Raw genomic sequence first — 22,590 nt, 5'->3', positions numbered from 1 at the left:
TGATTAATCAGGTTAATTAATCAGATAAACAAGAAGAATGTTTACCAATTATCCGTCGTTCTTCCGGTTATCGAAATGTTGGACGCGTTTACGTCGAGAAAACACAATCTCTCCTCGGATGAATTTTGTCTGGTATTGTTCATGAAAGAGACAATCGATGAGAAAAATTGCAAATCCTATTCTAACTCGTTGAAGTATCTCGTCGAGGATGTTAAAGAAATTCAGGTATAATATCGATTTTCGTTGTTAATAATAAATATGTATTTATTGAAAAGAATTATTACGTTTTAATGTTAATTTTTTTTTGGATATGTTTCAAGGTACCGTCAGAGTCGTTACATTACGAGATCGCAGAATTATTCATGACCATAGTTCGATTTGAATTTCCTTTGAGAATTGCATGCGAGGATTTTATAAAGCAAAAACCGTGTTACAAAAGAAACCATGATTTATGCGAAATAATGGGTACGTGTAGTAGATGTGATTTCTGACATTACGCCTTTACGAATAGCTTATTAGAAGTCTATATAATTATTTTCTGGTATAATTATTATTTTCATCGATTGTCTTTAAATCAGAATGACTTATATAAGCGTCTAACGTAGAATAACAAGTAAGTATACGTTTCAGTGATTACATACGTCCTAATCTTTCAAATATCTTCCTTGGCCATTAAAAATACCATGGATTTCTTCGTTCATTTTAATATCGACAGAATATTGAATCTCCTATCTTATTTGATTCGCAAAAAAACAATGGATTTGTTTTACACGAAGAGTTGCGACGTATTCGAAGAAAGTTTCGTCCAAGAAAAGATATATGAACCTTATTTGTTCGCTTTGCCAGGTTTGAAGGTCCGATTAAATTTGAAATATGATTAGAATTAATAAGTATATGGGATGATTCATACAAATCTGACAAGTTATATCTTTTTCTTATATGTGTTTTGTCGTTGCATTATTCATTTCTCTTTCTTTTTTAATGAAAATCTTCCTTTTTTTTCTATACGTCGAATCCTTGTTAATTAATGTCAACAAAGTATTGGAGTAATGTGGTCAAAAGTATAAGTAGTTCGCGAGGTATTTTGATAAAATATCATTATTGAAGGAAATACTCGAATGCTTCATTGTAACGCTATGTAAATAACTATTTCTTATATCGCGTTATTTTTTATGATATTCTACTACAAACCCGATTAAATTTACAATATGTATGTATAACCAACAAGATGATGCTCCAGCACGCAATTCAATTCAACATTCATCGTTACAAAACTCCTTACACGTATGTATGTATGAATATTACAGTACACGTTGCTCGCTTGTTCGACTCCAACTCTCTAGATTTTTTTTCTTTGGTTACTTGAAGAAAAAAAAAAAAAAAAAAAAAAAAAAAAAAAAAAAAAAAATACTGATATTCTTCAAATTCCGCAAAAGACGTAAAAAAAAAACGAATAAGAGAAAATTGAGAAACAATTGCGAAAGTTATGAAAACGATTAAAAGATATTGTATAAAATGTTTAGGGTCTAATAAGAAAGGCGTTTGAGCATCTTTTTTAACAAAAATGTTTTTTCAAAATATTTCGCGAGCAAATCATTTTTCAGTCACGACACGTTTTTACGTTAAATTACGTGTAAATTCGATGTATGCAAAAAAGAAAAAAAGAAGAAGTTTTCATTAAAAGAAATAATGTTACTGCAACGTGTACATGCGTTATCGCACCTGCGAAAAATATATGATCGTGAATATGTCGTCTATTTTAAACCATTCGTCTTCTTTCCTTTTAACATTTTTTTCTAACTTCAACAAACAAAAAAAGAAGAACAAGATAAAGCTTGTTAAAGCTACGTGAATCACCGTGTAGATCACCAAGAGTATCTACAATACAATCTATATATGTATAAAAGATCCGATAACGACGCTACTCATCTTATTAGGCTTTACGAATTTATTTGAGAGAAGAAAAGCATCGTATGATGGCGATACCGAAGAAAAAAACAACGAAGCCAATTTTTATGAAAGTTCTTAATCATGTGAAAAGAACAACGAAGTGTCCACCACCGACGCCAGAAGTAATTTTATATTAAAATGAATTTTTTTATATTTTTTAATCATCATTTGTTAATCGAAAGATCATTTTGACGGATCCCTCCTCTACCCAGAATAGAATCTTACGGTGAGAAAATCACCTCGGAAGATACCAAACTCGATTTACTTTTCATCGTCTATAGAAGAGAGGTTGAACATTCTACGGGAAGCTAACAAATATCAAGCTTTACATTTGTTAAGAGAAGCGAATAAAAATGCGCCGGCGTGTTCGAAGAAACGTGAAACTAAGTTAATCGAGGTAGAACAAAAAATCGAGAAACATGATATTTGTCCAAGGAAACGCCTACCAATCTTTAAAGTAATTATCGATCTTTTTCTTACGATCTAAGAAATAATATTAAAAAAGAAAAGAAAAAAAAAATGAAAAGGAAAAAAAAATAATAAAATACGAGTACGATTAAATTTACACACGATGTTTAATTTTTATAGCCTGTCGAAATTAAGCAAAATGCAACTTCGATTCTTCGAGAATGTGCGCGAATAGCCAACGAAGAATTAAAGGAAGTATCAAAGTTAGTTGAGAAAATTGACTTTTTCTAAAAAAAAGCAAAGAAATGGTTAGCATCAACGGTCACGATTCGGTTTATTAACGTTACATTCATTCATGAAAAAACTCAAACTATTTCGTCTTTGAATGTATTGCGTTACCATTGCTAGAAACACGCTAATATCACGTTGCGTGAAATCATATGCTACCGCATTACTTTTGATATGATGTCTGATATGATTGCAATGATGTCATGGTTAGTATCGCGTTATTTGTATCACGTTAAAACATTGACAAATGTTGTGTAATATCTATATCAGTTCCTGGTAATAATAAATTGTTAAATCTCAAGGAATAATTTTTTCAATTGGGAGGAAGGTATAAAAGATCTTATAGCATATTTCTGATTCAAAATAAAATGCATAGATAAATTTAAGAGTACACGAAATAAATATAAACAAAAGAACAATTAAGAAGAATATAATTATTTAGCAAAAGAATTATAAGAACACTCTAGAAGATATCATATGTATTTCAGAATGACCAAGGATCAATTTGAATGTTTGCATGGTCTAACTGAAAATGATATAAAAAAGAAAAATGATATTAAAACGATATAAAAATAATAAATATAAAAGAAATGTGAGAATGAAAAAAAAAAGAAAAAAGAAACAAAAGTATATGCAACCTTCTGTTGGATCTTTTGATTCATGCAATTTGGTAATTTTTATATTAAATAAAATTGCATGTTTTGTTAAAAATGTTGTTAAAACGATCCGAAGAAATAACTCGATAAGAGTAATTTGAGTTTCTGTTCATATAGACATTGAAGAAATTTAACCAATTTAGCTGATTCTCGAAATATCATTTGTGCTATCTTTGGATATTATTCTTTTTTAAGAAAATAAAAAAGAAAAAACAGAAAAAAGAAAGAAAAAAAACTGAAACGAAGAATTAAAATCTTCAGTAAAACCAAAACTTCTATCGATTACAAATACTTTTTTCAAGATAAACATATTGCTATCTACTATCAAGATACAATCAGGTTGTAATCTCAAGAATCACGATATAGAAACACTTCATTCGCGTATCAGTATCTCTTTAACAAAGAAGATTCCCTACCTTGTGACCTGTGCATTGTACAACTGACAATTGAATATATTCTGCATTACAAAAAATATTCCTCTCAGACGCAATATTCCAGTAAGGCACACCTTTAAGAATATGCAATCTTCTGTTGGATCTTTTGATTCATGCAATTTGGTGATTTTTATATTAAATAAAATTACATGTTCTGTTAAAAATTTTATGTTAAAGGATAATTTGAAAAAAACATAGAATCTATAAAAAGGCTAATACACTATCTAAACTACATCAAACTATATCCTGAGTTTAGCTTGTTATGTTGCTAATATAATCCATATAATTGGTTGATATGACATTAAACACTAGAGTTAAAAATAAAAGATAGGAATTGTATGTTCATTTAAAAAACAATTTTTACCATTTTTGAATTCGCGCAATAATACAATTTTGGAATGACGTGAAATTATGAAATCCTGCTTTTATACTTGACAATACGTCATGCTTAATGACGTGAACAACGTGACATGGTTTATAATTTTTTTCTAACAAATTTAAAACAAACGGAAATCATTTCACACTCTAAGAATGTCACTTGAAATCACGTACTAGTATGTGATTTCACGTGACGTGACATTAATACGTTTCTACTTTTACGTTACTACATGTATATGTCATGTGTCACGCATAGGTTCCTAATACATTAATATTGATTTCATTAATTATTCAAATTTTTTATAATAATTCTTATTGAATTTCATCTGATGTGAGATTAATGTCTTCATCTTTACGTTACTATGGATAGTGTGATTTGATTCATTAATATTGATTTCATTAATTACTCATATTCTTTATAACAATTCTTATCGAATATCACGTGACGTGATAGTAATATATTTTTACTTTTACGTTACCACGTATATTGTCACGGTACGATGTTCATAATATAGTAATATTGATTTTATGAATTACTCTAATTCTTTATGACAATTCAATAGAATACAAAAGTTGGTCGAAGGCAACTTGGATCCGAAATCAATAGAAAAATTAAACGAGGAGAGGAGACAACGTGAGAGAGAGGAGGAAATAAACAAGATCGAAGAGAAGCATTTGATAGCGTTGCTAACACGAGAAGGTGCTTATTTGGCAAAGAAATCTCTTTTGAATGAGAACAAAACTTACGCTCAGAATGTTCGAGAGGAGGTATATTTTGTCCAAAAAAAAAAAAAATAACAGACACATACACAGACACACACATACACAGACACACACATACACAGACATATGCACAAGTGAGACGTAAGGAAAAAAACATTAAATTAAATAAAAAACCGTCTTATGTCGCAGAAAAAGGAGTTATATCATAGATTAGAAAAATTGAGGACAGAACATAAGAGAGAAATGTTGGAGAATGTTGAAAAATGTCGGGAGCTCGAACAAGCTTCTAAAGATGCTTACGATTCTATGATCGACGAGAAACGTCAAAAAGGTATTCGTATTGTTTCATTTTTATCTGAAAGGATTTAAATCATTTGTGATAATTGATATCAGCTGCCGAGGTATCTGAAAAATCGCGACAATTGAAAATATTACTGGCTAAGCAAAGGGAGGAAGAAATACAAAGGAAAGGTCAATTAATTAAAGAAATTAAGGCTATTCAATCATTAAGATTGGCTACTAGGAACAAGGAATTTGATCCTACGGAAACAAGTGGTTTAGGATTGTTATGTGAGATGTCATTAACCGAGGTAATTTATCGATATATCAGAAATTCTCTATCAAAATGTTCACTACTAAATAATATACGCATTTCCGTTTAGTTGAAGGAACGACTAGTTTGGGTGAAAATGAAATTGAATGAGGAGTTGGAGAAACGTCAGTTTGTCATTCAACGAGAACGAGAAAGGCAAAAGAATATAGTCAAATATAGTAAAATCGCGCTGGATGAATATAAAAGCACCAAGTTAGATATTAATAATAAAAAAATTTTATTCGATCGTACAAATATATTATTCATTTTGATAAGTTTTATTTGAATTGACGACGGTAACGATCACTCGAAATATTATGATTGTGTGTTTTCAAATTTCCAATCATTTTTTTTTTTTTTGAAAAGATTTTCGATTCACCGTCATATAATACTTATCTATGCTCATCCAAATTTTTCGTTATTCGTTTTTTAAGATATTATACTTGCATACAACCGTGCCGTGAATGTTTTGTGTCCTAGCATTTATTACGAATGTTAATAATGCATTGATATTTTTATTGAGATCGTAACTGAGAATATATCGGAGATAAGACTGTGTCAGTCAGTTTGAAGTTAGATTTTATACAAGTGTATAAACTTATATAACATAATGTCAATTGAAGATTTATCTATAAGAAAAGAAAGAAGAGAAAGGAGAACTGCATAAACAAGATAATAAAGGACGATTTATTTTAGATATATTCTTTATGAAGAAACAAATAAAGAAAAAAGAGGATTTAATATTTACAAGCGATTAATAGATCATGAACGAGAATTTTATGAATATTTCAGTATGACACGGTACAGATAATATACGTGTATAATATTTAAACAACATCGTTTCGATATAAAGCAAATTCTTGAAATAATTATTTACATTTTTATCTTTTCATTTTATATATTTTTTAAAATATATATGTGCATAAATTTTTAACTTTTCGTATGTTACACCGGAATCATTATAGTTACCGTTCAATTGAGGTGAGTTAAGGAGACAAATAAAAAATCTTCGATGAAATATTATTTTTGAAGATAGCGATAGCAATTAAAACATTCATTTTATTTTATAATATTTTGTCCAAAACATTTACATGTTATATATTATGTGTAGTTTATTCGTTTCACGTAAGTTTAATAATGTATTAGTGAATAATAAAAATTTACTCATTTCATGATTTACATATTAACTTAAGTATATGAATTATTTAAATTAAATGAAGATATATTCCTATTTGTAATGTCAATGCGTTGTTTATATAAGTAATGAAAAAAAAAAATGAAAAAGAATTTAAAAAAGCTTTTTTAGAAATTTGGTACCTAACACCCGTTTTTGTATTATATTTAAGCCTCATGTAATGCGGTTTATATAACGGATCATTTCTACAGAATGAAATATTTATATGAGGTTTATCTGTATTTTTATATTTTATAGTTTATACAGGTTCGTGTTGTGGCTGTGATCAAATCGAGAAAAAGGAAAAATATTGGTAGCTAACATATGTGATCGGGGAATGTCCAGGTCACGGATCGATGATGAACACAGCACGGACGATATATAAATTGTTATATATAGAACTACGGTAACCAATTCTAATCTGGTGTACAACTGGGACACGAAACGACAATGACACAGTTGTATATATGCAAATAGACTTTAAATGGATCTTAAATCGACGAATTTATACGTTTATGTTTCAAATCAAAAATGCAATTTTTCAAAAAACGACGACAAGCAATTCTATTAATTTCCTCTATTCCATTATTTTTAGAAAATCTGATACGCGTAAGCGCGAAAATGAAAAAGCATTGAACGTTACTTCCGTTTCTCCTCAAGTATTGAAACTGCAAAAAAAATTGGAAGAAAGGAGAGCATTGAGGACGAAAATATAAAGAAATAAAAGAAAAAAAAAATACAAGACTGCATTCGATCCAAGAATTATAGATGATATAACTAATAAATAAATGTCGTGCAGTATGATTTAACAACCTGTGCTTATCTTGCTTGTCACGAAGGAAGATTATATCATAATTGCGTTGAAAAACGTTCTTGAAACATCCAATAAAAGATTACTAGCTTATGAAATTTGTGCGTGTTCGTCATTCGAATTATAATCCATTGAGTGAGACGAGCCAGGAAAGACGTAAATAAAACAGTTGCGTGCTAAGCGTGTGATAGATAAGTACACGGAATATTAACAATCATCTGACGAACGATAATTAGTTAATTGTCGAATTTAAGAGAGAATTTACGTAGGCCATTGTTAAAACTTGCTTCGACTTCCCGCCTAAAAAACTCTTAAGATAGCCATTTACTTGATAGATAAAATCGTAACAAGTTGCTCTCGAAAATATTTCTGCGTTTGAGAGTAATTATCTGTGGGCATAGTTCAACTGCATACTTGAAAGTATGATTTAATTACATCTGAAAGCGATTGCACTGTAACATTTTTTCAAATGGAAACAAAAGGCAGCTGTTCATTTGCTCATAGTAAAACTATTACGGGTTGCTCTCGAGAGTATTTCTTGTTAATAGACACTGTGTTTGAGAGTAATTGTCCTAGAGCATGAATCAATTACATATCTAATTGTGATTGCACTGCAGCATTTTCTTAAATGGAAACAAAAAAATATTACTATAAAAGAGTTCTCTCGATTAAGATGAATCAGTTTCGTATATTGAAAATAACTATTGTGAGAGTAACAACATAGAAACGTCTACAAGAAAAGAACGCAGGAAATAGGAGATCTTTGAATTAATAATAATATATGAAATATAGATGCGGATACACTGGCAAGTAACTTGCGGAATTTCTTGCAAGAGCAATTTGCGCGAGTGTGTTCATTCCTCTGCAAATATTGATGCGACTCATTCTCTGTAGTAATTCGTGAGAGTGATTATATACAGCGCATAATGCTGTTAGAAGGAAATCATAAATTTAATACTGTTTAAAATGTCAGTTCAATGGGTTGCTGTTGCACATGTATAGCAGTTGTTTAAAAAAATAAAAAATAGAAAAGTCTGGTTGAAAAGATATGAGCTCGGTGTTTATGAAACCTTATTTCCTAAATCGAGAATGGAGGATCTTAGACAATTCAATTTTTTATATACGAGTTTAACTGATTTTAGGTATCTTTTAGAACTTTTAGGAACTATTATAATGAAAAAAGACACGAAAATGCGTCATGATATTTCAGTTATTTACGGTTATTAAATTCATTAGAAAGACCTTTTAAGGAATTTTTTATTTATTTTATTTTATTTTATTATAGTAATCTTCGCTTTTTATGTTCCAAAATTATGCGAAATTACTCAGAATATCTCTTTCTTCGCCCAACATTACCGTTATCTTTAGCGTACGAAATCAAATTTTTCGGATGCTATTGAAAGTTTGTTTGAAACAAAGAAAGCAAAAGTTTATACTGAACATTGTTTTGCTATTTGAAAGCAGTTACTGAAGTCAGTTCAACTCGTCACCCATTATCTCACATGTGTTTAAACAATCCAGGGGAGTCGTGCTCGGAAAAATGTCACAAGTTATTTGCTAGCGGGTATTTGCACCTCGAGAATAGTATTTTCGTAGTAGCATAAAAATACCTACAAAAAAACAAAAAAATAGAAAATATCAAAGCTTCGAATTAATAATAATATATGAAATATATATTTTGTATATATATATATATATATATATTTGTATATATATATATATATTTCAGTAATAACCATATGTGAAATATATTCAATATTGAACGTAAGAATCTAGACGTTATGTCACGCTTATCTCAAAATAAACAGCAGAAGAGACGAAGGTAGTAGAAGGGCATAAACGAATCTCCAAGAAACACTGTTCTGATTGTTCTGTCTGATAGTAAGCTCTAAACGAGTACGTTAGTGGCTATCTGAAAGTAAAACATTCTTGAAGTTGTTTTCAAACGGATAAAAAATTTGTGAAGTATTCTCGTAAATAACTATAACGCAAGAAATTCTCAAGTAAACTTGCCTTTAGGATTTGCTTCGATTTTCTGCCCAAAAACTGTTAAGTCTGTTGTTTTTCTAGTAGTAAAACTATCGCGAGTTACTCTCGAGAATATCTCTTGCCAGTGGATATTATCTGTTAATGAACTTGAGAGAGATTATCTGAGAGCATGGTTCAACCACATATTTGATAACAATTGCATTATGGGATTCTTTTAAAGAAAGAAACCAAAAGAATGTTACTATCAAAGGTTTCTCTTAGAAATATGTATCAGTTTCGTATTCTGAGAATAGCTATTGTGAGAGCAGCAATGATGGGATAAAGTATATTACAAGTAGATTCGAATCTAATTAAATAGTTTCGAATGTTTTATAAATATATACTTGAAACAATGAAAATAATAATTTCAAATAGACTCGAACTATTAGTCATTATTTAGAGAAACGTAACTTTCAAATATATTTGAACTTTGGTCAAGTAGATTCGAACCTTTTTTATGAATACTTTCGATCCGAATAATGAGACGATCATTACCGTAGCCTATAACCTGCAATAGTCGTTTAATTATTAACTAACTTCTCAGTTCTCAATAATCGAAACTGAAATACGTTGAAAATTAAAACCCTGATAATTTTTAACGGTTCAATCAATTATCTGTATCTTACTAATACTTAAAATTCGAGTACTACTTGTGAAACGTTCGAATCTTCCTAACAATTTACTGGTACGTTTTCAAAAACGCAGGTAATCATTCTAGAGTTCGAAAACCAATTTATATAAAATGATTACGTTGCATTCATTGAAACTTTATTGTTAAGTAGCAATTGAAACTCATTAAATGAAACTTGGTTATTGAAATGGATTTTGGAATTCGTAAGTACACATTGAACTTGATTCCATCCTTAGAGAGTAACAGGATCAAAATATGTTTACAAAAAAACGGATAAAATGTATCACAGTTTCGAAATAATAAAAATATATGAAATAAATTCAATATTGAACGGAAGAATGGAGACGTTATCTCATAACAATTATATGAAAGCAAACAGTAGAATAGACGAACGTAGTAGACGATTATAGATGAATCTCGAATGGACAAGGTTCTGAGCGTTACATCTGATAGTAGACTCTGAAGGAACATGTTAATAAGTTACTATCTAAGAATAAACATTTTCGAAGTTCTTGTCAAATGGATACAAAATTTGAGAGTATTCTTGAGAATAATTATTAGCGTGAGAAATTCTCAAGTAGATAGCTATCTTTACGACATTTGAAGGTTGCAATTACGTTTTTAAAATTCTATCCTGTAAGATGTTTTCAATGTCACGTATGCATACAATTGGAATGATGAAAATCCGATATATTATTTTTGAATATATAAATATGTAGTATTCGCAATTGGGAACGCATACGTTTTCACGTTGCACTGATTTACGTTTGGCAACGTCGGAAAAAAGTACATACTTTCATAAATAAAACATACTTTCTATAAGTAAAAAGTACATACTATCGATCAGGATTATTATATGACATACATTCATTGAAAAAGTACAGTATTATATCTAATTGTTACTTTATATTAATTGATAGAATTAATAAAATCGAAGGGAAAAAATTTTTTCTTTCGTAAAATTTATATGATTTTTTTAATAATATACACATACACGTATGTATATATGTGTGTGCGTGCGTGCACCTCGTATGTGTGTGTATATATATATATATATATTAGAGTCTTTACATTTTAAATTATTTTTACATTACAAAAAGAAATGATTATTACAAGAATTAATAATTTTATTTTATATTTTAATAAATGTTCCATGGTATATTTCTATTTGATATTACACTTGATGGATGTGTTTATATGTTTATCGTTACGTGTAATATTTTTATAATATTTAAAGTAATTATATCTACAAAAATTAAAAATTTCTTTCATGTCATATCTTTTATTTGTATTAATAATTTGTAAGAATAAAACAAATATTTTGCTTAAAATATGGCGTATACTCTAATTATTATCTTACTCATATTTGCTGATATAAAAAATAAAATGAAGGTAAATAAAATTAAATTGTATAACACCAAATAAATGCCGATACATAATTTGTATGTATTTTTAATTAATATGCAATACTGTTAGAGATAAACGTATATCCACATTTTTTAAAGCTACCATAATTGGTACGTTTATTAAAATTTCTTCTAAAGATATTTTTGAAAAAGCTGTATGTTTGTCTTTAATGCCTGCGTTCCGATATTATACACATATACGTTCATTTTCGCTCTTTACTGTCTTTTTTCAACCGTTATTGTTGAAATGTATTTATATGAATCATTCATCGAATCATACAAGAAAAATAACGTGCACTTGCAATTGTCAAGAATACTATTTTATCAATTTTTCATTACAATCATTTGCAAATTGTAATTTCACCAATAATTTCACGTGAAAATCTCTTGATTCGATCACGTCGCCATTACGTGCGTTTGTTTACGTTTTCTGACTCATGTAGTTGAACGGACTACATTAGTTTAATCGTTTTAAGGTCGATTCACACATTTCAGTACAATCTTCCTTCCGTTTTTGTTCTGATCGGAATTTCGGTCATAGTGATTTTAATAATTATTTTATATAATTTTAATGTATTCACTTACTTACGCGTTCACATATTTCTGTTAAATTTCAGTTTGATCATCATCCGGTCATATTTTTTCTGTATTCGAGATCCTTCGAGATCGTCGTTAACAATGATTTTTGACGAAATTGCAATATCGTTTTTTATTTATGAACAAAGGAGATTTTCACATTTTGAAATGTTACTTTTATCAAATGGCAAATAATATTTGTATGCATGAAGCTGATAGTGATAAGAAAAAGTGAAGATATAAGAAACGATAGAAGATTTGCTCTTTCTCTCTTTCTCTCTCTTTTCTTTATATCGTAACATGAACAAAGATCGCGAGTTATTAAAATTCGATTTGTTATTTAAAAAAAGTGTTTTTAACGGGGATCTTGAAAGATCTGGGATATAGAAAATATGATCAGTGAGTGAATACCAAATTGAAATCGTATTGAAAATAGCAAATTACAAATTGAAAAGTACATTTAAACTACATATAATAATATTAAAGTTACTGTACTCGAGCGATTGAAACGGAGACTGAATTGAAATCTACTAACTGATCTTTTTTAACTTGCAATTTGTTGTCTACGGACACAGAAGATTTTCGATGGTTTCGTCGATTGTTTACTTTTATGATTGCTTACTTTTCTTGATTTCTATAGAACAAGATCTCTATAATCTGATTAATAGTAGATATATTGAATTGATATGTCCAAATAGAAGAAATGAACCGAAAACTGCAATTGTGACTTAAGTGACGGAACTAAACCGAGACAGAACTAAAATGTATGAATCGACCTTTAACGTAGACGTTGTCTCATATAATGAGAGTCAACAGAATTCAATTTTATCTTCCCACGGACTCTGACAGAACGAAAGAATCATAAAAAAAAAAATAAATAGAAAAAGAAATAAAAATTAGATATCGAACTCCTAAGACAAACAAAGCTTAAATAAAATCTTTGATCATTGTAAAAAAGAATTTAACAAAATAATGTCTTCTTGATAAAAAAGTTTCTTAGAAGGTGATTTGCAAATTTATATAAAACCTGTTGATCATAGTTATTCTATTAAATCATAATGGATATCGCGCAATTAAAGGATAATATAGCCTGGATACATGTGAATAATAAATATATCGCTGAAATGATAATTATATCGGCAGAAAATATTTTTGAATGATTCTAGAAACTTCGAGATTGAATGAATGTTGTTATTAGAACTATTATAATAATTATTATAGTTTCAGTACGAGAATAGTAATCAACTGTTAGAACGAATGAAGACTTTTAAAAAGAGTCGTAGTTAATTTTCACGTGATGTGAAGTTTACGTTGTAAACTAGTGGAAGGGGATAGAAAATAGAAGAATAGTCCAGTCACTCTTGTACTTACTATAAGAGGAAGGACGACGTGATTATTTCTGCAGTCGTCATTCACATCACGTAGAATATTGTTCTGATCGTTTTATTTTGAAGCGTCGAGATCATTTCAACGAAAGAGATAGAAAGATACGGTAGTATAATATAGTAAATTCATCACTGGAAAGAAGTGTACAATCATGGTCGCCGATAAATCGATAAATGTAAGCGTTCGACTGTTCCGTTTTTCTGTGCATTTGATTAATTTTTAGTTTCTAAGTGATCCCAAATTTTCAGTAAGATCGTTGATCGTTAATAAATATGTTCAATTCAAGTGAATGACGTGTAACGTTTAAATTTTTATGTAAACTATAGTGTCCTTTATCAATCATTTCAATTGATTATTTCAGAATGCTTTTGATTTCATTATAAAAGATAATATATTGAAAGGAAAAGATGAACCTTTATCCACGGAATATACGAATGTTGGAAAATTACTATTGGATAGAATGAAAGCTAGACCCGACTTTGTCGGCCAGGTGAGAATTTTAATGGGCTCGTAGATATAATAATATGTCATTACATTGTTTTTTTCCTACGAGTTTATCGGCTACATAACGTGTAATATAAAACGGATGCGGCATATTATAAGCATTCATCAGAGATCTATCACTGTATCCATGATTAGATAATTTGAATAATTTATAAGAAGATAACGTAAATTTTATCACAAGTATCAAAACGATAGAAAATATGATCTACATACGTATGTACTTCCGTCTATTTTATAAAGATTTAGAAAATATTTCTTCCGCCATTTTTTTTCTTTTTCGTCATCTAGACATACAACATTAATATGAAAATTCATATGTTTAATTCTTTGTATACAATTTGTTAACGGCATTTATTTCTGAAAATATTGATCGATCGTTTATATAAATCGAAACAGGTGGACATCATCACCGAAGAGACATATACTTTTGCCGAAATGTTTGATCGGACTGTAAAATGTGCGCTATGGTTACGTCAACGAGGAATCAAAAATAATGATGTAGTTGCCGTATGCGCTCCCAATATTATGGATAGTTTTGCACCATTCTTCGCTATCTTCTGCGTGGGAGCAATCTTTACTCCTTGGAACTCTGCAATGGATATACGTGAGTCTTCTTTACTTTTCAATCCAAGCGAATTTCGTCTTAATATGATCACTTTCAGGTGAGGCACGTTACTTTATGAAATTATCTGGTGCAAAAATTGTCTTTGCGGACGAAAATTCGGTAAATACGATACTGGAAGCGGCGAAACTCGATAATAACAATATCAAAGTCGTCGTCTTTGGTAAGGCGTCGAATGTTTTGCCCTTTTCGAAAGTACTCGAAGGTCATAGCAAGTCCGACGTGGAGAATTTTGAATGTGCGCAAATCGATAACATTCACGATACAGCAGCACTTTTGTATTCATCCGGTACAACTGGTCTTCCTAAAGGAGTTACAATCTCGCATTTCGCTTTTTTGTGTAATTTAATCATAAATGGCAATTGGGGTATTGAAGGAATTCCACTCTGGCTGTCATCATACTTTTGGATCAGTGGAGTTTTATTAACCTTGAAATGTACGGTTAATTATTGTAAGAGATTACTTTATCCTAAATTTGAGGAGGAGACGACGTGTAAAATCATAGAAAAGTATAAGGTAACATTAAATGATATAATATAATATAAAATTATCAATGGAAATAATTAATATCGTGAGATGGACGATATTTCATACGTAGCTAATGGTATTAATTAGAAATTGCCTAATTAAATAAGTAACATTTTGGGCTCTTTATGACATGCAATCTATTTGTACGAAACTGTAATACAGAGAAATCTATTTACAGGCGTTTGTAAGCCTCCTTATCGAGACGAAGAATAATAATATGTTATTTATTTCCATACGCACATACAGACACTATATTTGATATTTATAGAGGAATCTTAAACGAAATGACGAATCATTATTTTTACATAGGTTACATGGGTGTTTTTGTCTCCTAGCATGATAAATAGAATATTGAAGGCGGGGTATTTTAAGAAGTACGACGTATCCAGTATTACAAAAGTATATGTTGGCGGAGCTATATTTACTGCAAAAAGTCAAATTCAGCTCCAAGAATGCTTGCCAAATGCCGATGTTATACAAATGTACGGTAAGGCGAAGAAAATACGTGCGATCCTTTGTTACGTCTCTTACAACTTACAAACGAAGTCCGCTAATAGAATCATTTATAAATTCTTAGGAATGACCGAACTTTGTGGCGTTATAACTGCTCAAAAACCAAACCACAAAGCAGGTACCGTTGGAACGGTGACAAGTAACGCACAACTCAAGATCATCGATTTAAAAACAGGAAATGCATTGGGTCCAGACCAGGCAGGTGAACTTTTAACAAAATCGATAATGATGACGAAGGGTTATTACAATAATCCACAGGCAACCAAGGATACGATCGATGCTGATGGTAAAGGAACGAAGAAAAGAAAGATAGAGATAATCTATTAAAGAAACTTTTTTAATCGAATTATTACCCTTAACGACAGGATGGTTGCATACCGGTGATATCGCCTATTACGACGAGAACGGTGAACTTTTTATTCTGGATAGACTGAAGGAAACTATGAAGTACAGAGGTTTTCAAATCTCGCCGTCCGAAATTGAGAATCTTTTGCAATCTCATCCAGATGTTATCGAGGTTGCTGTTGTTGGTGTTCCTCATCTTGAGGACGATGAACATCCCATCGCTTTTATTATCAAAGTTCCTGGTTCGAAGGTACGATTTTATAGAAAAATTTTGTGATTAAAACCTCAGGAGGATTTAGTTATTTATTACATTCTTTCCAACGTTAAGGTATCCGAAGGAGAGCTTCGAGAATTGGTGGAAAAAAATATGACGGATAGTTATCATCTCCGCGGCGGTATTAAATTTTTGGAAAAAATGCCGCACACACCTTCTGGAAAAATTAGCAGAAAAGATCTTAAAGTAATGGCTAAAAATTACCAGTCCAAATGATCGTTTTCGTTGATATGTTTTTTTTTAATAGGAAGTTAGAAATTTTCAATTTGCGATAAATGGATTCTTGTAAGATATGGTAAGAGAGAATAATATCTATAGAAAATATTTATAATAATAGAAAATGTTATTATTATAATAGAGAATAATATGTATAAAAAGTTTCATTATACGTATCTCGATAACGGTGTTTCATCGAAGGCCAAACCTTTTAATAGTTCCCTTGTATGTGAAGTCCATGTGTCATAGACATAGATGTAGATACTTGTTTTATAGTAAGATCAAATATGTTCTATTGTCAACCAATCACCGGATATAGGAATTCCATTCACATAAAAGAACCATCGGAAATGGTTGTAATATGAGGAATTACGATATTCCATTTTCAAGTCTAAAGTACTTTGACTTGAATGTGTTTCATGTAGACACTGGGCATGTGTAATCTGTTCCAGATGTGATAAAGACTGTTACGTGCGTGATTTGTATTCGTAAAATCTATAAGTCATTGCTTTGATTAGACTTATATGTAAACTACATTATCATATTGATTGCATACACATCGTAATGTATTCAAATTTATGTTTAGTCTGATATTTTTTTTTGTATTTGTCTTTGTACATATGTATATTGTCTGTTTTTATAATTTACGTATTGTTTTAGAACGTATTCAATTCCGTTCTCATTTTCTCAAACCTTAACTTTCGAATATTTTTAATATTTTTGCTATATTTTACGATTTGTTTAATTTTTCAGTTTGTTACTTTGGAAATATACAAACAAAAGATTACATAAAGATATGCGTATTCGATTGTTGTGTATCCTCGTATCGTATTACAGTTGCATATCGATGTGGACAGATAAAGGACAGATAGTATCCTCCGTATTTATAAGGATATGCAATATCCTTATAAATAAACAACGATAATATGCAATGATGATAATATATAACAGTGATACGATACGAAGATATGCAACAAAGGGATACGCATTTAAAAAGTAGTAACACATAAGTGATTACTACTATAGCGATCTATTTATATAGTAGCATTGTCTCGATAGCAACCAAACAATAGTTGAAAACAAAGTTTTGAGAAGATCTATTATGGCATCTTGGGTAGGGTCCATTTGTTAGCTTTATTTGTTACCGGTAACCTACTCATCAGATTTTCTTCACGGTACGACCTTATTCATTAGACCGCAACACAGAACTTCCTACCAATCGATTTTTATCTCAACATTATGAATAATAAGAGAGAATATATGTGAGTTTTGAAGTCTGATTTCATGCCGTCTAGGATAGAGTCCGCTTGATGCCTTACTTGATGACGAATCCTTGAGCAAACATGGAATGAACATACTCGTTAGTTATTCAGAGAAGCCATCTAATACAAAAATACTAAACCATGAAAATTTGTTTGATTTAACCGATAAAAAAGATCTTTACATATTACCATCCTTTTTTTTCAATATTATGGGACTTTATCATTTTTCAATTGACAGGTATATTTTCCATTGACAGGTATAAATAAAATATGAACTATAAGTAGACAAGCAGAGACCATTGTCCTCACTATGCATTTATCGTATCAATGTATAAGCTTGTTTGGTTATACCGCTCTCAGGCATACATAACAATTGGTTTTACGTGGGTAGAGTAGTTGTGTTAGTAGGGCGTGAACTTAACTTTTCAATCTTTCATATGTATATTCTTTTTTGATGGTCGCAATGACCCGTACTAGATATGATATCAGCACGTATTTGTTTTACAACAAATAGAAAATAATAAATATAACTGACACATATTATATTTAGTATATAAATTTTTATAAAAAACAAGATTTTTTCCTGTCAAAAATAGTGGTAAATTCTTATATATTATATTATTTTAATATAAATTAAAACATGAGTTTATTTCCACTATCTATGGGTGTTTTTTTTTAAGTGATTTTCCATGATACTGTATATTACTTCAAATATCACTGCTATTACTATTAATAATAATAATAATAATAATAATAATAATATAATATAATATATTATAAATATAATATAATATTATAATAATAACAATAACAAAAAATGTACTTAAACATTATATACATTTTATATTATAATAAGTAAAAACAATGATGGCATGTTACTCGTTGTTATTGGTGGCTCGAAAAATTACGGGATCAATAATTTCGGGCAAAAGGTACTCATGATAAATATAAATATGTCCTTCTATTTCTTCTTATCATTGTTCTTATTACTACATTATTATATTATATATTATTATTATTATAGTAATAGTAGTTTTAATAGTAATAATGTAAAGTACATTATTCTAACAAAAAAGTAAATCATAAAAAGAATAGTGCTAAAAAAAAATTGCGTAGATAACATGGAAACGAACTCGTGTTTTGATATTTATAAGAATAATATATAATATATAAGTATATATTCACTACTTATTATTTTTGAAAAAATAATTGATGAATATATATATTTTATATGCATTTGCCATTAAACAAAACTGATATTATGTCTTATCAGAACAAATCACTGTATAACTCACGTCAATCATTAGTGGAGGAAATAAATATGAGATATTATGAGAAATAAATATAAGAATAAATGAGAGATTGAATAGTAACATCTTACTAAACTGTTAAATAAGAAAACAAGAATATATTAGTTAATTATATTCATTTACATCGATATAATAAAAAAAATCATCGAAACCATTCAGTCTTGAGAATTTACGATAACTGAATTACGAATCTAGATACTTATTAATGCGCTACACACTAATAGAATTTCTGTTTCTATTTAATAAGATATAAAAGGAACTACAAATTGTTCAAAAATTTAACAATATTTTAGAAACTTAGATTCATTGATTGAACATATATTTATTTAATTTTATCATAGAATTATCTGTCTAAAATTTCTAAATGATTATCATAGTTTTTCCGTGTGAATATTGTGAAACGCATTTCTTTTTATTTGGAATGATTCAGAAGATCTAAGCATCATCGATGTATGCATATAAACAAACATGAAACCATCTATTTCACGGAAACAAAACATATACTATTCGAGAATGCATATAAAAATCATTAATGAGATATAAGCTTTTTTTCTTTTGCCACAGATTTTAAGAGGTGTCATTATACAAAATTTTTTCTTCGCGAAAAATGTCGAAAACAGCTTTTACACCAACAATGAAAACAAGCGTAATTTTTGACCAATTTGGATGAAGATTTCATTTTAAAGATAAAGGTTCAATATAGGACTACGCTTTTTTGACTTTTTGAAAAAGCTTTATATTTGTGTATAAACTATTATGCAAAAAATACCATTTTTTTAAATAAAGCTTTTTTAAAAATTCGAAATCAGGATCATAAATTAAAATATTTGTTTTTGAAATAAGATTTTGTTTATCAAAATCGGTTAAGAATTACGTCTGTTCTCATCGTTGGAGTAAATCATTATAAAATTAGGAGCGACGAACAGCCAAGGGAACGTGGCTTAAATTCGGCTTATGTAAACAAGTGATCACTTATCTAGCTATTTTTAGAACACATTTTTTCAAGTAGACGTAAACATAAGAGATCAAGTCTAGTTAAAACCAGAACCTAAAAACTTGATTTACATATATCGCCAGCGAGAAGACCCCGCTTCCTCCGTAAAAATCTAAGAGACTTGGCCAAGATCTAAGAAGAGAGAGAAAATTAGAACTAATAAAATTTAGTTACCAATGATACAAATTGCTTCTTCTAAATCCTTATAGGATCTTCATAAAAACTGTTACTTCGAAACATTTTTTACATACATTTTTTACACAATATTATTTTAACAGTTCACAAACGTTTTTTGAACCAAAACTATATAGTGGAAAATACATATTTTATTTCGTAAGTATACAATCTCTACGATCTTCTATTTTCTTCATACTTGGTAGTATATTACATAGACGCTTTAATCGAAAAAGAGGAATTTTACGAGAAAGTTTTTTTTTTTATAAGTTCTTTCATTAAATGTTCCTAATTGTTTATAAATATTATTATTTGCAGTTGTTTTATGATAATATTATAAAGATCGCATGCGGATTTCCATACATTTATCATAATTACAAAAATAAATTATTATTCTATCGATGTCTAATAATTATTAGATTATATTAATAATTATTAGATAATTATACGTTGTTTTTTTGAGCTTTTTGGGTACGAGGAACCTAAGAGGTTTTGTATATCGCTGGACGGATGTCGAATACTGTGACTTTGGTCTAAATTGGTCTAGAGATTGGTTTGAATGTCAAAAACTGAAGCACTCGAGCAAAAAAGATCTCTTTCTGTTCGATAGCATCGCTATATTTGAGTTTATGTCAAAAAATATTAAAGATCAATTTAAAAAAAATCAAGCATCAGCTTCAGTCCACCCCCTACTTTATGTCTAGATTCGCATGATTTCATCACTATCTATGTTAGTTACACGAGCGTTCACCAGACGTGATAGTATTTATAAATAAATCTTTTGATATAAATCAGCACCGTTTGAACGGGGAAATACAACGATACGGAAGTTTATCCTCATATATGAACTCATTATATCTAGATACGAAGGAGTCTTTTGAAATTTATGATCTCAGTCTCTTTTATATTTCTAGTCACTTGTAATTACTTTGCATATATTTACTGATTTTATTTTTGGACTAGCATATACTGGAAATATTGCTACGCTATTAGGAACAAGAATAGTCGAAATACTATAACTTCTCTTTAAATTATCTTTTAAACTGTTACGCGTGTATCGTTTCATTGATTTACGTATAAGTCAAAGTGCAGAGAAAAAAGATAATAAAGATTTTTCGCAAAAATTGATAGTCATGCAATTATCGATAATTATGCGAGTTCGGTTTTGTTTTTATCGAGTTATCGAATATACTCAAAACATTTTGTTATTTACTAAAAAAGTATATCTTTGTATAATGAATCGACTATATTTATTCTTTTCTTTTTAAGATAAACGAAGATCTATATTATCTTTAACGATAGTTGGATATGTCTTGAATAAATGTATTTAATACGTCCAAATTTGTCTTTATGTAATTAGTGTTAAGACTATTCAACATGCTTTTATAATACATAGATTATGCCAATAATAAGCACAGGTGTAAGTATTTCCAAATATTTTTAAAGAAGTTGTGTATATGTAAATCTTTTAGAAACAAGTTTAGGATATGGTAAAATTTGTTATTACATTGTTAATCTTATTCCACATGTTGGTTATCGTTTAATTGAAAAATGAATTGAAACCAATCCGTTATTAAAAAAAAATAAATTTTATTTACACTACAAAATTAATTTTACTTTTTAAAAAATTAAACAAAGTGAGCAAAAGCAGAACATACTTCGGATTTTAATTCAAATTTATAAATCAAAAGACAGATAAAAAAGAAACAATTTCTCAAAGAAAAAAGTTTTGGAGACAATGTTGCTCAATTTTTGACATCAATTCCATCATTTGATATTAAATTGCATTATGTGAAAGAGTAACAGTTTATTCATTTTTTAATTCGTTATAAAATATTTTATTTTCATCATAAATAATTATACGGCACATAATAGGGTCACACAATAGAATGTTTTGCTTAATTATGTGACACAAATTAAATGACAATATTTCCAAAAGTTCAATTTCGGATTATTGTGAACACTAGGTGATATATTATCTTGGATTTTTTATTATTTTTATATTTTATAAATAATATTATATATAAAAAAATTAATAAAAAGTTTAAAATTAATAAAAAGTAATAAAAAGTTATAAATAATATTATAAATTTGTGAGTTTTTAAGGAATATAATCCTGTATCGGTGTTTGTATCGTTTGTTAGGATGCATATTCTAAACAAAGATCGAACTTCTTACGAAATTTACTTTATTTAAATCGGTAATTTGAGAAGCATAAAATATTCGTCGAGATAAACGAGCATATATAATATGGATTTGCATTTTGTACGGATTATTCTATATTTTTTTTAAACTTATATATGGAAAAGTATAAAAAGTACTTTACTAAGGTAAGTATAATTCTATTGTGAAATCTTTATCATCTAATTATAAAAAGATCTATAATCAGTTGCAGAAAAAAAATTGT

At 29.0% G+C, this 22,590-nt stretch overlaps 2 protein-coding genes across 4 annotated transcripts; both read left to right on the top strand.

Annotated features, from left to right (window-relative positions):
- Positions 1-3: 3 nt before the first annotated feature.
- Positions 4-8,459, top strand: LOC127069199 (cilia- and flagella-associated protein 99-like; the record flags this gene model as incomplete). Its single annotated transcript, XM_051005974.1, has 12 exons — positions 4-225; positions 321-465; positions 631-854; positions 1,938-2,072; positions 2,168-2,425; positions 2,539-2,621; positions 4,678-4,882; positions 5,027-5,168; positions 5,231-5,427; positions 5,500-5,714; positions 6,862-6,870; positions 7,199-8,459. Coding segments are annotated over 12 exons (1,956 nt in total), but the record flags the coding sequence as incomplete, so codon positions are not given.
- Positions 8,460-13,420: 4,961 nt separating this feature from the next.
- LOC127068822 (uncharacterized) lies at positions 13,421-18,342 on the top strand. Of its 3 annotated transcripts, none has more exons than XR_007783219.1 (9): positions 13,421-13,616; positions 13,803-13,931; positions 14,342-14,549; positions 14,608-15,083; positions 15,405-15,582; positions 15,673-15,894; positions 15,974-16,203; positions 16,282-16,522; positions 17,744-18,342. XR_007783219.1 is itself a non-coding variant. In XM_051005103.1 (8 exons), exons 1-8 carry the CDS (start codon positions 13,593-13,595, stop codon positions 16,441-16,443), a joined length of 1,629 nt encoding a protein of 542 aa, XP_050861060.1. In that variant the 5' UTR covers positions 13,422-13,592; the 3' UTR covers positions 16,444-18,342. The 3 variants fall into 3 exon arrangements, 1 of the variants encoding a protein (XP_050861060.1); XR_007783218.1 differs by having other exon boundaries at positions 17,739-18,342; XM_051005103.1 differs by having other exon boundaries at positions 13,422-13,616; positions 16,282-18,342.
- The last annotated feature ends 4,248 nt before the right edge of the window (positions 18,343-22,590 follow it).

Source organism: Vespula vulgaris, chromosome 14 (assembly GCF_905475345.1).
Source record: "Vespula vulgaris chromosome 14, iyVesVulg1.1, whole genome shotgun sequence".
NCBI classification, from domain to species: Eukaryota; Metazoa; Arthropoda; class Insecta; order Hymenoptera; family Vespidae; genus Vespula; species Vespula vulgaris.
Note: the sequence above shows the minus strand (reverse complement) of the source record. Positions and strands in the feature narration are given on the sequence as shown.